Consider the following 13355-nt stretch of genomic DNA (forward strand, 5'->3'; position numbering starts at 1 on the left):
TTTTCCACTGGCGCTGACTGGCTGTGGCAGATCCAGCCTAGTTCACAGACAGGACTCCAGGGCCTGGTGAAGCACCTGCCAAGTTGGAACAGACCACCTGCTCTTTGCTGTTCAGTTTCCCTCTCCTCTCCTCATTTAACTGCCATAGCCATTTCCCATTCAAATTATGAAAGCCTGTGGGGTCTTTCTTGTGCTATAAATGCAATGTAGTTCAGAGATAATAAGCCTTTAGCTATTTGTGCCTTATCTGTAAAAAATATTAACCTCAATAATATTGGTAGAAAAATAAATTTCTGAAAGATGTTGAAGATATTTTAAATATGTTAAAGAGCACACACCAGAAAGAAAATGTTTTTACTTTGTTAAACTGTATAGAAGCAAGTTGCAGAAGCTAGATCTAGGTCCCTGAAGTTGACCACCTTTTCTTCCATGATACTAACTTTCTTAGACAAATATTTGATAAGGGCCCCTCAAAGAGACATTTCAACCTGAACTCCCACTTTTACTACCCACTTGTTTGCTTAATACGTGTCAAATTGATAGTAACTGGCCGAGAAGTCACCATAACCCTACGCTTGAACTCAACTGAATAGCTCATCCTGCAAAATATGTTATTCTATGTGCTGGTCCTTTCTTCCTGTGTTTTCAAGTCAGTTAAATGCCCTTAACTTTCTTCCATCAACTGTGCTGTTCCAAATCCTGTAGCTTCTCTGCTTTATGTGAAGTCCTGCCAAAAACTGTGACTACAGACACCTGGCGATTAGTATGGTCTTTTGTTTATTTCTACCTGAATGTCTCACATTGTGTAACGTAGTAAGTGCATCCAGGCTAAATTTCACGAGGATAAGAAACTTGACTTCTGCCTGCTTGCAAAGCTCTATTGTGCCTGTCCACTGTAATTTCTTGGTAGGATGAGGACAGCTGCTCAATCTGAGAAAGAGAACATAAGGGAGATGAAAATTAAGTACCAAAAATACAGGACACTTTGAGACAAGCTTCTCTCCACCCCCTTCCATACACATTGCAAAATACAGTACAAAAATAAAGTTACAGCTTTATACATATTTTCAAGGAGATAAATCTTGTAACAGACTTACTTACAGAGAAGAGTAAAAACTCCCTGGCCCTGCAGTTGAAATTTCAGGCCCTTATTTTGTTTATCTTGTGTGCATTTGGCTTCAAACATATACTTTTTTGTGTGTGTTTTTTTCCCACCAAACACTGAATTGTTTAGCTGATTACTGCCTTCACCAGTTTAGCGTTCAAATGAGATCTGTGTAGCAAATAAGTGATTTATTGAATCAAAGATTCTTAGGGAAGGTCATCCATTCATTCATTGACCCATTCATTCAGTACCTATTTTCCAGTGCATAATGTGTAAAAATAAATGTCATAGAGATAAAAAGCGCAGTTCTATGAGAGGGGTTATGAAAGGAACTTTGTTCTGGACTAGAATAGGAGGAGTTTTTTTGAAGGAGTGAAACTTGAGCTGAAATCTAAAGCAGAAGTTAACAGGCAGATAGCAAAGGAAGACTGTTCTTATCAGAAGGAATAGCATATACAAAGGCCCTGTGGTCAGAGTGAAGATGGCACATTCAAGCAGCTGAAAGACTGTGTGGCAGAAATGTGACGAGGGAAGGAACCAGTAAAAATGAGGTTGGAAGAAGACAGGGTCCAGATATTAGGGGGTAGAGAGACAAGAGAGAAACCAGGAAGGACCAGTTAGGAGCTTAATACAGCAGTCCAGGTAAGAGATGATGATGGCTTGAATAGGTGGATTGCAATGAAGGTAGTGAGAAGATCGATTTTGAAGACAGAGATGATAAGACTTGCAGATGACTGGCTGTGGGCAAGAGAGAAAAAAATTTGAAGATGGCTCTTAGAATTTTGGCCTGAACAGAAGGACAAATGGTGGTGCCTTTCACTTAGATGGAAGATACTGAGACGGGAGCAGCATTAGGAGTGGGAGAGGTGAGGAATCCTGTTTTGAACAGAAGTTTGAGATGCTTTTAGATACCCAAGTGGAGATGTAGGAGAAGAAGCTGGACATGCTTGTATGGAGCTCAGAGAAGAAGTCAAGACTAGAGACATACATTTGAGGGTCATTAGCATTGGGTAGTATTTGAAGCCATCAAACTGAATGAGAGCACCCTAGAAGAAAGTATAGATTGAAAAGAGAAGACTACTTAAGCCTGGGCCCCGGAACATGCCAGCCATTCAAAGGTCAGGAGGTTGAGAAGCAACCAGCAGCAGAGACTGAAAAGGAGTAACCTGTGATGTAAGATGAGAACCAGAAGGGTATAATACCGTATGAGGAAAATATTTCATGAAGGAAGGAGTATCAAGAGCTGCTGGGAGGTTGGAGAATGAGGACTGAATATTATCCCTGGGATTTGGCAATGCAGTGTGACCTTGACAAGTGCTGTTTCATGGAGTGGTGGAGATGAAAGTCTTATTAGAGTGAATTTGGGAACAGATGGGAATTGAGAAAGTGAAAGCAATAATTATCAGCGCTTTAGAAGATTTTGCTGTAAAAGGGAGCAGAGAAGTGGGGCTATATCTGGAAGGAGATATGAGGACTAGGATTCATTTCTAAATATGGAATATTATGCATGTTGGTTTACTGATAGGAAGGGCACAGAAAAGAGAAATATTGATGGTGCTAAAGAAATCAGGCCCAAGTGAAGGAACAGTGTTCTTGGGTAGGCAAGTAGGGATGAGATCAAGTAAAGTATTTCTCATGTGCCTGTCTGAGAACAGCTTTCCTAAGGGGGTGGCACCTGTCCACCGTCAACTTGCACTGGAAACTAAATCAACTGTGTAAGCATGCAGTTTAGTTCAGCTGACATTGTTTTTTGTGGTGAGACTTTCTCAATGAAGGAAGCTCACCACACTCAGAGTAGCACTGATCTAGTGCACACAAGGAAGCTTGGCCTTAGCTAGGAGCATTGATACTTTATCCATAGTAATAGGAAGGAAGACAGAGTATGTGATACTGACCATGAAAAGTTTTATGTTAGAGTAGCTGATCTATTGAACACCCATTGTACTATTGCTTTTTGTTGATGGTGGTGTTTTTCTATTAGGGCAATTATCTTTAAACGCTTTTACTGTCCAGGAGGAAAGATAGTGATTTTTATCAAAACTATATATTACTAAGATGAATGTACCAAAAACTTCCATAGTTATAGCAAATATTTACACAAGAATTGCCTGCACACTGCATCTCCAGGTGAGTTGTGAGGAGCTGGTAGAGAGAATGAATACATGAGGAAAGGCAAGAATACATTAGGGTTTAAGCCTAATAGGTCAAAAAAACTGAGGCTGTTGTTACATGAGTGATTTTTTGCCAATACTGCCCAGAGGAGGAGGTCAAGAAATTTTTAAAAATTCTTCCATTTCAATTCTTATTCATTCTTTTTTTTTTTGAATAAATTTATTTATTTGTTTTTATTTTTGGCTGTGTTGGGTCTTCGTTGCTGCACGCAGGCTTTCTCTAGTTGCGCCGAGCGGGGGCTACTCTTCGTTGCGGTGAGCGGCCTCTCATTGTCGTGGCTTCTCTTGTTGCAGAGCATGGGCTCTAGGCGCGCAGGCTTCAGTAGTTGTGGCATGTGGGCTCAATAGTTGTGGCTCACGGGCTCTAGAGCACAGGCTCAGTAGTTGTGGTGCACAGGCTTAGTTGCTCCGTGACATGTGGGATCTTCCTGGGCCAGGGATCGAACCCATGTCCCCTGCATTGGCAGGCGGATTCTTAACCACTGCGCCACCAGGGAAGCCCCTCTTATTCATTCTTTTTACCTCACCCACACTGCATGCTTCCTTCACCGAAAGCAAAATTACTGATCCTTTTCCTTCTTCCCCATTTTGGTGGATTCTGTGCCCTCCACTTGGAGTGCCTTTCTCCATCAGCTTTGCCTGTCTTAATTTGTCTCTTCTTCAAAATATCTATAGAAAAGTATAAAAAGTTCTACAAGCTTTACATTTTAGAATTATCTAGTACAGCAAGTAATTATCACAAAGCATAGATTTAAATACCGGTTTGAGGCTATAGTCATTCAACAAACACTGGGCTAGGCCCTTGGTGATGCAGTGTTTAACAAGGACAAACTCCCCAAATGTCATTGCTCTCCAAGTTCCAACCCTTGTTTGTCTTCTCTTCCATCTGTAACACCAGACCTCAGAGTGAACTGTCACGTGCATCAGAATCACCTGGCTGGGCCCCGGTGTGATCTCACCAAGCCATAGGCGCTGGTGAGGCCTTAAAGTCTTATGTGTCCTTCAGGTGCTGCTTATGTACTGACATTTGAGGACCACTAGCTCAGATCAGCTTCCCTGATGGCTGTCCAGGATTTTTATCTGCCCTAAATATCTTTGTGGTGATTTCTTCTGCCCTCTTAACCCGCCAGGTTGTAGGGAAGTTGTCGTACTCCAAATTTAGATCTCCATAGTTTTTCAGTGTACAAACATCAGCCTTGTTGATGCCCAGTTTATCCAAAAGGAGAGTATCCATTGAGAATTCTCTCAATCCATTTATAATTTATGGAGATGGGCTTTTGCTTCAGCAGATTATCAGGTTGGAGTAGTTTTCAAAAGGACAGTTTATAGGAGATGAGGTTTCTATAGGAGGGATAGCGTTGCTTAAAAAATACTTTCTAAATGCCAGGAATGAAGTGGCAACTGGAAAACTTGAAGAAAGAGCTTTGATTTCTTGTGCGCCAGTTTCTCTTTTATGTATACATTTATCATGCTGTGCCATAGATTAGGGTTGTCAAAAGTGATCCTTATGCCTGCATTTCTATAGCAGACATCAGTATTTTGACCGTTTGTAGTAAAAGATTGCAAAGGCTTTCTTAGCTATTGAATTGGAGCGCTGAGATTTAAAATGTTCCCATATTCAGAAACTGAGTCATGAGTAAAAGAATAAAACCAAAGGAGCCACATGGTTTTGGATAAATTAGAACAAGTAAAGAAAAATCCTTAAACACTACAGGTATCCACTACAGTGAAGGAGTAATAATGTATATATGCCTTTAGCTGGCTTGGGGACCTGTGTGCCAGGAAACTTAGTGCTGAGACATAAAAAGCTTTGGGAGCTGCCTCTGTGACTTGGGCTGAGTGTTATGAACGTAAATGAAAAGCAATTGAAGTAGAGTCATTTTAAGATCTTTCTAGCCCTGAGAAGTCTTATTTTTGGAGGTCTTACCCTTCATCATATCAAACATTAAATAGACCCACATGCCACATGCCAAAATGAAAAGCGATTTCTACAGTTTGCTTTTTAAATTATTGGCCTATGGAGTAAATCATTTAATTCCAATTACCTGTGATTTCTCAGCACTTCTGTATACTTAGGAATTCTTGTTAAGTTATAAAAAGTAACCTAATTTTTTCAATATAAAAGAAGTTGCATGAATATTAAATTAGACAATTAATGAAAATGATAATGTTGCATTCTTTGGACATGTTATGAACCTTTTTTTAGTTTTTATTTTGCAGTTTTAGTTTTTGATTCCATAACACTTTTTCAGGGCTCAATATTTTCCAAAGGCCCTGAAAGGCCCTGTGCCCTGTGCCTCTTGTGCCTGATGATAAAGCAGCCTTGATAAGATAAGAGGTTGAGGTGTTCAATCCAGCGCAAGGGTGCAAGGCCCATTAAAGAACCACAGTAGTCATCGGCCTAAAATTCTAGAAGGCAGGAGAATGTGAAGCAGTGTTGTTTGGAATGTGCTTCTGACTCAGACCTCTCTAGAGCCTTGCTCTTCAAAGGGTGGATTGTGAATCTACAGCATTCACATCTCCTGGAGCTTGTTAGGAGTGCAGAACCTCAGGCCCTATCCCAGGCCTGCTGAATCATAATCTGCATCTTAACTAGATTACCAGGTACCCATGAAAGTCTGTCTAACTTTTAAAAGTCTAGAGCAGTGTTTCTCAGTTTTGGGTGTACATAGACTCTTCGGGGAGCTTTACCAATCCTGATGTCCAGGTCGCACCCCAGTCCAGTTATTAAATCTTTGGGGGTGTGATCCTGACATCTGTGTTTTTAAAGCTCCCAAGTGATTCCAATGAGTGGCCAGCTTGAGACTCACGGGTCCTTCATAAAGCCGGAGAGGCTCCATGTTGTTTACCAGCAAGCACAGTTCAAGAAGCTGTGGATTTTGTATGTGTGTTTGGGACCCAGCATATAAATAACAAGCTAGTAATCTTTGCCACGGAATAATCTCTCTCACTTGGAAGATTGAGTTTGGTGGCTCCTTTCCGGAGCATTGGGCCCAATAACCCAAATCCCAGATATGTCATGTTTCAGTAACACTAGAGGTTATTGTTTCTGAACAACAATCCAAGCTAGAGTTGTGGGCCAGAAGGTGGTTTTTGATGTAAAACTCAGGTGTAGTGGCACTGTGTGTGTTTCTCCGTTGGATGTCAAAGCAGAACATTTGTTAAGGATGCAAATTTTTCTTTTTTAAACTTAGAAGCTAACACAACATTTTTAATCAACTAGGCTCCAATATAAAATAAAAATTTTCTTTTACATTTAAAAAAATAAATAAATAAACTTAGAAGCCTCACAGTCTACTAGATGCTGGGCAAAGAGTCCCTTCCTTGCCTGATAGCATTTCATTTTCTGACAAGTAAGCTTTAGTTTCATATAGTAAAATTTGAATTAACTTCTTGGGAAATTTAATCAGTTACCATTACTGATTTCGCCAGTGTCTATGGACAATTGCCACTTTATACACCTGTTACTTGCAGGTGATTTGTCTCTTTGATAGGAAATTCACTGTTGATATCTGCCATTTGAGGGGCAGAGAAGAAACCACAGGACTTCTCAATCTCATGGGCTTTACTTATACTTAATTTTCATAGGATGATTCACTGAAAGATGTAAGTGACATCTAAAAGGCACATGTATGTAACACAGTGCTTGCTCATGGTAGAGCAAGTGCCCATGAAAATGGTGATTTTCTTCTCTTTCCTCTTCTTACCTTGAGCTTCCACATTCAACCGTCCAACTCCTTAGCCTCGTTAATCCTCTCCTGCCCCACAAGGAGACTATGATAGTGAGTTTTCCAGCAGATTACAATAATGAACATTTAAGTTCTTCAAAGACTATAAATATTCTTCTAATTAGTAAATACTCTTCTAATCTATATTTTACCAGTAGGACAACCAAGGTGTGAGGTTGGTGGGGTTGTTTTGCTGTGTTTCATGTAGTTTTACCTAGGGTCAGACAGCTATATCCTTCAGTTACAAATCCCGGAATGGGAGCTGGGCTCTCATCACATCACAAGCACTTCCTTATGCATGCATCTTAAAAAAGGCCAAAGAGGTTTTAAAAATCAATCATTTATACGTTGGTGCTTGGTTTTGGGTGGTTTGGGGAGTGATCTATCTTGTTTCAGTATAATGCTATATGTAACATTAAATGAACCATTTGGAAATACATTCAATTTTGAATGTATACTCTTGTAGCTGTAAAAAGGAGCAGATTTTGAACAAATTGGATAACTCAAGAGTTAACCAAGAATACTCACCAAATCTTCCTTTTTTAACCTCCCTAACAAAATACATATGACTATATAGGCCCCCTCTGACAGGCTTTCCCTAATTTCTCCAGCTCAGAGATGCCCCATTCTCTAAATTGCTGTAACACTCACTGTCAGTTTCACATAGCTTAGTACTGTGTTATAGACAATTTCACAGTCTGTAATGGTTTCTTTGGTGGCAATCTTGTCACCATGAGAGAAGGAATCTGACTTGCATAGCTCTTACATGCCCCCTAACACCTTAAACGGGAGAGAGCAGGAGAAGATATCTAATAAATACTCAATGTGGTCTGTCGTTTTATCCTATCCATTTCATCTTTGGGCTCCACCTCTTTTTCTGTATTTTTTAAAAGTCTGACTTTCTTCCATGTTAATAAAATATAGAATATTATAGGTTTATTAAATCATTTTTGCTTTGTTTGGAAATTTACAAATTACAAAACATCAAGATATTAATATAATTCTGAGTCATATGAATGCATAGATTTTTCTGCATATCATTTCAGTGATGGATTTCTTTTCCTTCTTTTTTTTCCTGGGCATCTGTTCTCTTTTTTATTTCAAATATGAATTATCTAGTATTGTTCCACAGGCTTACTGAAGGTTTTCTTCTGTCTTAGTTACTTTATTCTTGCCTGATAAATGATTTTCACTAACGTGATGTTTCCAACTTAAAATGTATTCTCTTTTATCACTAGCGTTATTATTACAACAGTTCTGTACCTGTCAGATGCACTTCGTAAGAACTTCTTAAATGAAAACTTTGATTATAAGGTGAGTATCCATTTAGATGACTATCCTACTTGGGCTAAAAGGTTTCACATTGTCCCTCAGGAAATTACCTCAAGTATTTTCTTTCTCTTAGTAGTAGAGAAATAAAGTTATTCTGTCTACCTCACATTAATCTTGGGCCATATTAGTTTCAATTATGAATAATGCTAGAAGAGTTTTTCATTATATTTTTGAACAAGTTAGGTCTATGAATATGTTTATCAACCTGGTGGAAATCATAGTGCTTAAGAGGAAAGTTCTTTATTGTTACTGTAAATTTTCATTCTTATTCTTTTTGATCCCCATGCATGCATGACAAAAAGAACTTAGAGCATAATGTTTTTAAGACATCTTTTAAAATAGAGTTTATATGAAGAATGTATTTACAAAGTAAACCCTTTAGTTCCTTTACTTCTCCTTCTTCCCATTTTTTAGAATGAATTAGTGAAAAGAAATAAAAAATGAAAGATTAGTAAGATTCTTTAAGACAGATCTCTATGTAAGTCTGCAATGTAATGTGATATGCCTGGGTCTCTAAGAATTCTCCATACACCATTTTTAAAATGGGAAATGATAAATAAAAATGGGCAGTGCCTATCCTGGTTTCCCTTCTTAGTGGTGTTTTATGTTTTTTACATCTTTGTTTCTTATTCTTTTAAAAATAACCTCTTTTATATTAAACATTTAATAAAATGTCCTTATCAGTAACTAGGAAATACAAAAAGTACAATAGAAACCAGTGAAATTTTAATGGTTCCATAATATGTCTTTATACTTTACAATAATCAAAGTATCAAAATTTCATAATCACAGAGCTACTTTTTAATATTCAAGTTGTTTCTACTGTTTTATTCTTATAAATTACTTTTTCTGTGTATTCTTACAAAATAAAAGTTGGCATATATTCCTAGTTATTTCTTTGGATAAATATTTGTAAGTGAAAATATTGTTAAAGACTGTACCAATTATATTTGATTGCCTATATGTACACCAACACTAGAAGAGACAATTTTGGGGGGCAATTTGATAAAGGGAACAATTTTTTTTGCTTTAATTTACATTTCTTACTAGTTATGTTATTAATTATTCATTAGTTATTAGTTATTAACTAGTTATTAGTATTGAATAATTATTGACTAAAATTCATATTTTGTAAAGAATATGTTCTTGATTTTTGTTCATTATTTTGCTTGGAGTGTTATATTCTTTTTTAATTGTGAGAGCTCTTTATGTATAAAAGATATTACCTCTTTATAATGTTTCTCCTATTTATCTTTAATTTTACATGGTGTCAGTAGAAAAGGAGTTTCCTTCCATGATGTTCTCCATGTTTTTGGTTAGGTTTATTTTTGGGAATTTTATTCTGATCTCTTTCTGATGCTGTTTTTGGTATAAGAGAGCTTAGAAGATTTGTCTTGGTAGGGAATTTTTATATACTCTCTGAATTTAAAGCAATTAGCATATCCAAAAGAGTGTACATATCTTTCTTTTCAGTTCTACATGAAAAGGGGTTCCAAAAATGAAATCACACAGGAATAAAGTAATCCAACTTATACCTCAGCCTCCTCGGAGACACACAGACATGTTATAAGAGAAACAAAACATCTGCCATTTAGCATGTACCAGAGAGCTCATGAAACTTGGGATACAACATTGAAGCAATACAAAAATAGATAGTATTTATTTAGTTAGTTTACTTCTTTGTTATAGAAAATTTTACACGTATATAAAAGTAAAGAGTATAGTATGATGAATCCCTCATGTACCCATACCCAGCTTCAACTACTACCAACTCATGGCCAATCTTATTGCAGCTATACCCCCATTCACTTACCACTTTTGAAGCAAATCCAAGATATCATGTCACTTCACCTGTAAATATTTTTGTAACCCCATAGTATTTAAATGTCTCATTCTCGTTTTAGATCTGGGATTCCTACTTTTACCTTGCAGTCATTTTTATAAACCAGTTGTGTCTGCAGTTAGAGATGTTTACACCTTCCAAAAAGAAAAAGGTGTTAGAAAAGTAAGTACCAGTGTATAATTGGGTAAGAATATGAGGCAAATAAAATGTGGTGCTTTTTAAAGAGTATTTTAGTTCAAGTGATTCATAAATCAGATCTCCATGACTAGAAATCATAGTGGAGAGGCATTGACCAAGAGGACAACAAGCAATCCTTTCTGGAAATATCACTATTTTGAACTTATTTAAACATTTTTGTCCTCAATCTTTCAGGATTCAAAATTACCATAGAAGCGAAAAATTATGAGACAAATCTGTTTTACTAAAGGATTTATATGAGGGTTTGAATTAGAGGCATCAAGACATGTACATTGTACACAGTTCCAGTTATAAAATGAATAAGTCATGGGGATGGTGGGTACAGCATTCATACAGCATGGTGACTATAGTTAATAATACTGTATTGCATATTTGAAAGTAGCTAGGAGAGTGAATCTCGAAAGTTTTCATCAAAAGAAGAAAATTTATAAGTAGTTATGGTGATGCATATTAACTGGACTTATTGTGGTGACCATTTTGCAATATATACAGATATTCAAATTGTTACACTATACACCTAAAACCAATATGATGTTATTATATCAGTTATACCTCAATGAAAAGTCACCTGCATTAAACATCTTCAATTAAAAACATATTGCCTTTTAATTCAGAATGATAGATTGTGTCCTAAAGAGACACAGATAACTTCTTTGTTCTGGAGTCTTTTTAACAGGTTTCATTTTTGTTCTATTTCAGGTATGGTGACATGCGGGTAACGATGGGTTGTGAAATTTTCAGCATGTGGCAGAACCTAGGTGAGTGATGAAAAAAGAAGCACCTCGATTTTATAGCTTATCACTGTCCTTATAAGTGAACAAATGAAGAAGGACAATTTACCAATGACAGCATTTGGAACCGAATGTCTAAATCAATAGAGAAATCTATAGAGAGGAGTTGACACTTTGGCATTGAATAAGGTTACAACTAATTCTGTAAATTGGTGTCTGTCTGAAAAATCACCTTTCTTTTTTTTTTTTATTTTTATTTTTACAAAAGATATATAGACTGACACCAAGCATTGTACATGGATGACCACAACAAAAGCAACAATGATTGCAATTACCAGACATGAAACACACTCATACTATGTCATAATATTGACATTCAGTCCAGTAATCCTCCACTGTAACAGCTCCTTTACTTTGCAGTGAAAATTGATTTGTATATTCTTTGCCTCTGAGTCCTTGTGGGATTTTTTTTTTTAATTCAGACAGAAAATCACAAAAATTATACTCATCCTCATCAGTTCACTCAGTCCCATGTAATTAATTTTTTTTTAATCTTGATCTTTTGTTAGTACTTTTATGAGTTCATCAGTTTTTCATTAGAGTTCTGAAAATGCTTATTCTTTCAGTTCAGCAGTACAGTCAGTTACCAGAAACCTGTACTTGTCAGAGTCTTTTCCATGAATTTCTTGAAGATGAAACCCTTTTATAGGAACGTATTTGCAAAAGCATCAGAGTACACCCAGAACTGTCTGTAAATGACAAAAGACTTAAAAATGACCACAGTTAAAGATTTGATGAAAGCTCATAATAATGCAGTTGACAAGAAAATTAGTTATTTCTGAGATATACATTTTAAAGTAATAACTAGGATTATGACTTATAACATTATACCAGAACATATAATATTTCTAGAAATTTCATGTAATGTCTGAAACATTTATATTAACATATTTCCATACAAATAACCCAATGAAAGTTTAGAATTAGTTGTTTTGTTTGTTTGTTTATACTGCAGGTTCTTATTAGGCATCACTTTTATACACATCAGTGTATACATGTCAATCTCAATCGCCCAATTCAGCACACCACCATCCCCACCCCACTGCAGTTTTCCCCCCTTGGTGTCCATATGTCCGTTCTCTACATCTGTGTCTCAACTTCTGCCCTGCAAACTGGCTCATCTGTACCATTTTTCTAGGTTCCACATACATGCGTTAATATACAATATTTGTTTTTCTCTTTCTGACTTACTTCACTCTGTATGACAGTCTCTAGATCCATCCACGTCTCAACAAATGACTCAATTTCGTTCCTTTTTATGGCTGAGTAATATTCCATTGTATATATGTACCACATCTTCTTTATCCATTCGTCTGTTGATGGGCATTTAGGTTGCTTCCATGACCTGGCTATTGTAAATAGTGCTGCAATGAACATTGGGGTGCATGTGTCTTTTTGAATTACGGTTTTCCCTGGGTATATGCCCAGTAGTGGGATTGCTGGGTCATATGGTAATTCTATTTTTAGTTTTTTAAGGAACCTTCATATTGTTCTCCATAGTGACTGTATCAATTTACATTCCCACCAACAGTGTAACAGGGTTCCCTTTTCTCCACACCCTCTCCAGCATTTGTTCTTTATAGATTTTCTGATGATGCCCATTCTAACTAGTGTGAGGTGATACCTCATTGTAGTTTTGATTTGCATTTCTCTAATAATTAGTGATGTTGAGCATCTTTTCATGTGCTTCGTGGCCGTCTGTATGTCTTCTTTGGAGAAATGTCTATTTAGGTCTTCTGCCCATTTTTGGATTGGGGTGTTTGTTTCTTTAATATTGAGCTGAATGAGCTGTTTATATATTTTGGAGATTAATCCTTTGTCCGTTGATTCGTTTGCAAATATTTTCTCCCATTCTGAGGGTTGTCTTTTCGTCTTGTTTATGGTTTCCTTTGCTGTGCAAAAGCTTTGAAGTTTCATTAGGTCCCATTTGTTTATTTGTGTTTTTATTTCCATTACTCTAGGAGGTGGATCAAAAAAGATCTTGCTGTGATTTATGTCAAAGAGTGTTCTTCCTATGTTTTCCTCTAAGAGTTTTATAGTGTCCAGTCTTACATTTAGATCTCTAATACGTTTTGAGTTTATTTTTGTGTATGGTGTTAGGGAGTATTCTAATTTCATTCTTTTACATGTAGCTGTCCAGTTTTCCCAGCACCACTTATTGAAGAGACAGTCTTTTCTCCATTGTAT

The 13355-nt window shown here is 36.8% G+C and overlaps 1 protein-coding gene across 3 annotated transcripts in view; it reads left to right on the top strand.

The window, feature by feature from the left end:
• Positions 1-13355, top strand: part of DOCK4 (dedicator of cytokinesis 4) — a 492329-nt gene that overhangs the window by 405976 nt on the left and 72998 nt on the right. For all 3 annotated transcript variants that reach the window (XR_009505001.1, XM_059933591.1, XM_059933592.1), the window contains exons 28-30: positions 8243-8318; positions 10241-10341; positions 11077-11135. Coding sequence is in view for 2 of the 3 variants with exons in the window: in XM_059933591.1 (XP_059789574.1) it covers positions 8243-8318; positions 10241-10341; positions 11077-11135 (236 nt within the window). In the remaining variant the exon portion in view is untranslated. The remainder of the gene's footprint in view (positions 1-8242; positions 8319-10240; positions 10342-11076; positions 11136-13355) is intronic.

The sequence above is a fragment of the Balaenoptera ricei genome, chromosome 9, assembly GCF_028023285.1.
Source record: "Balaenoptera ricei isolate mBalRic1 chromosome 9, mBalRic1.hap2, whole genome shotgun sequence".
Taxonomy (NCBI): Eukaryota; Metazoa; Chordata; class Mammalia; order Artiodactyla; family Balaenopteridae; genus Balaenoptera; species Balaenoptera ricei.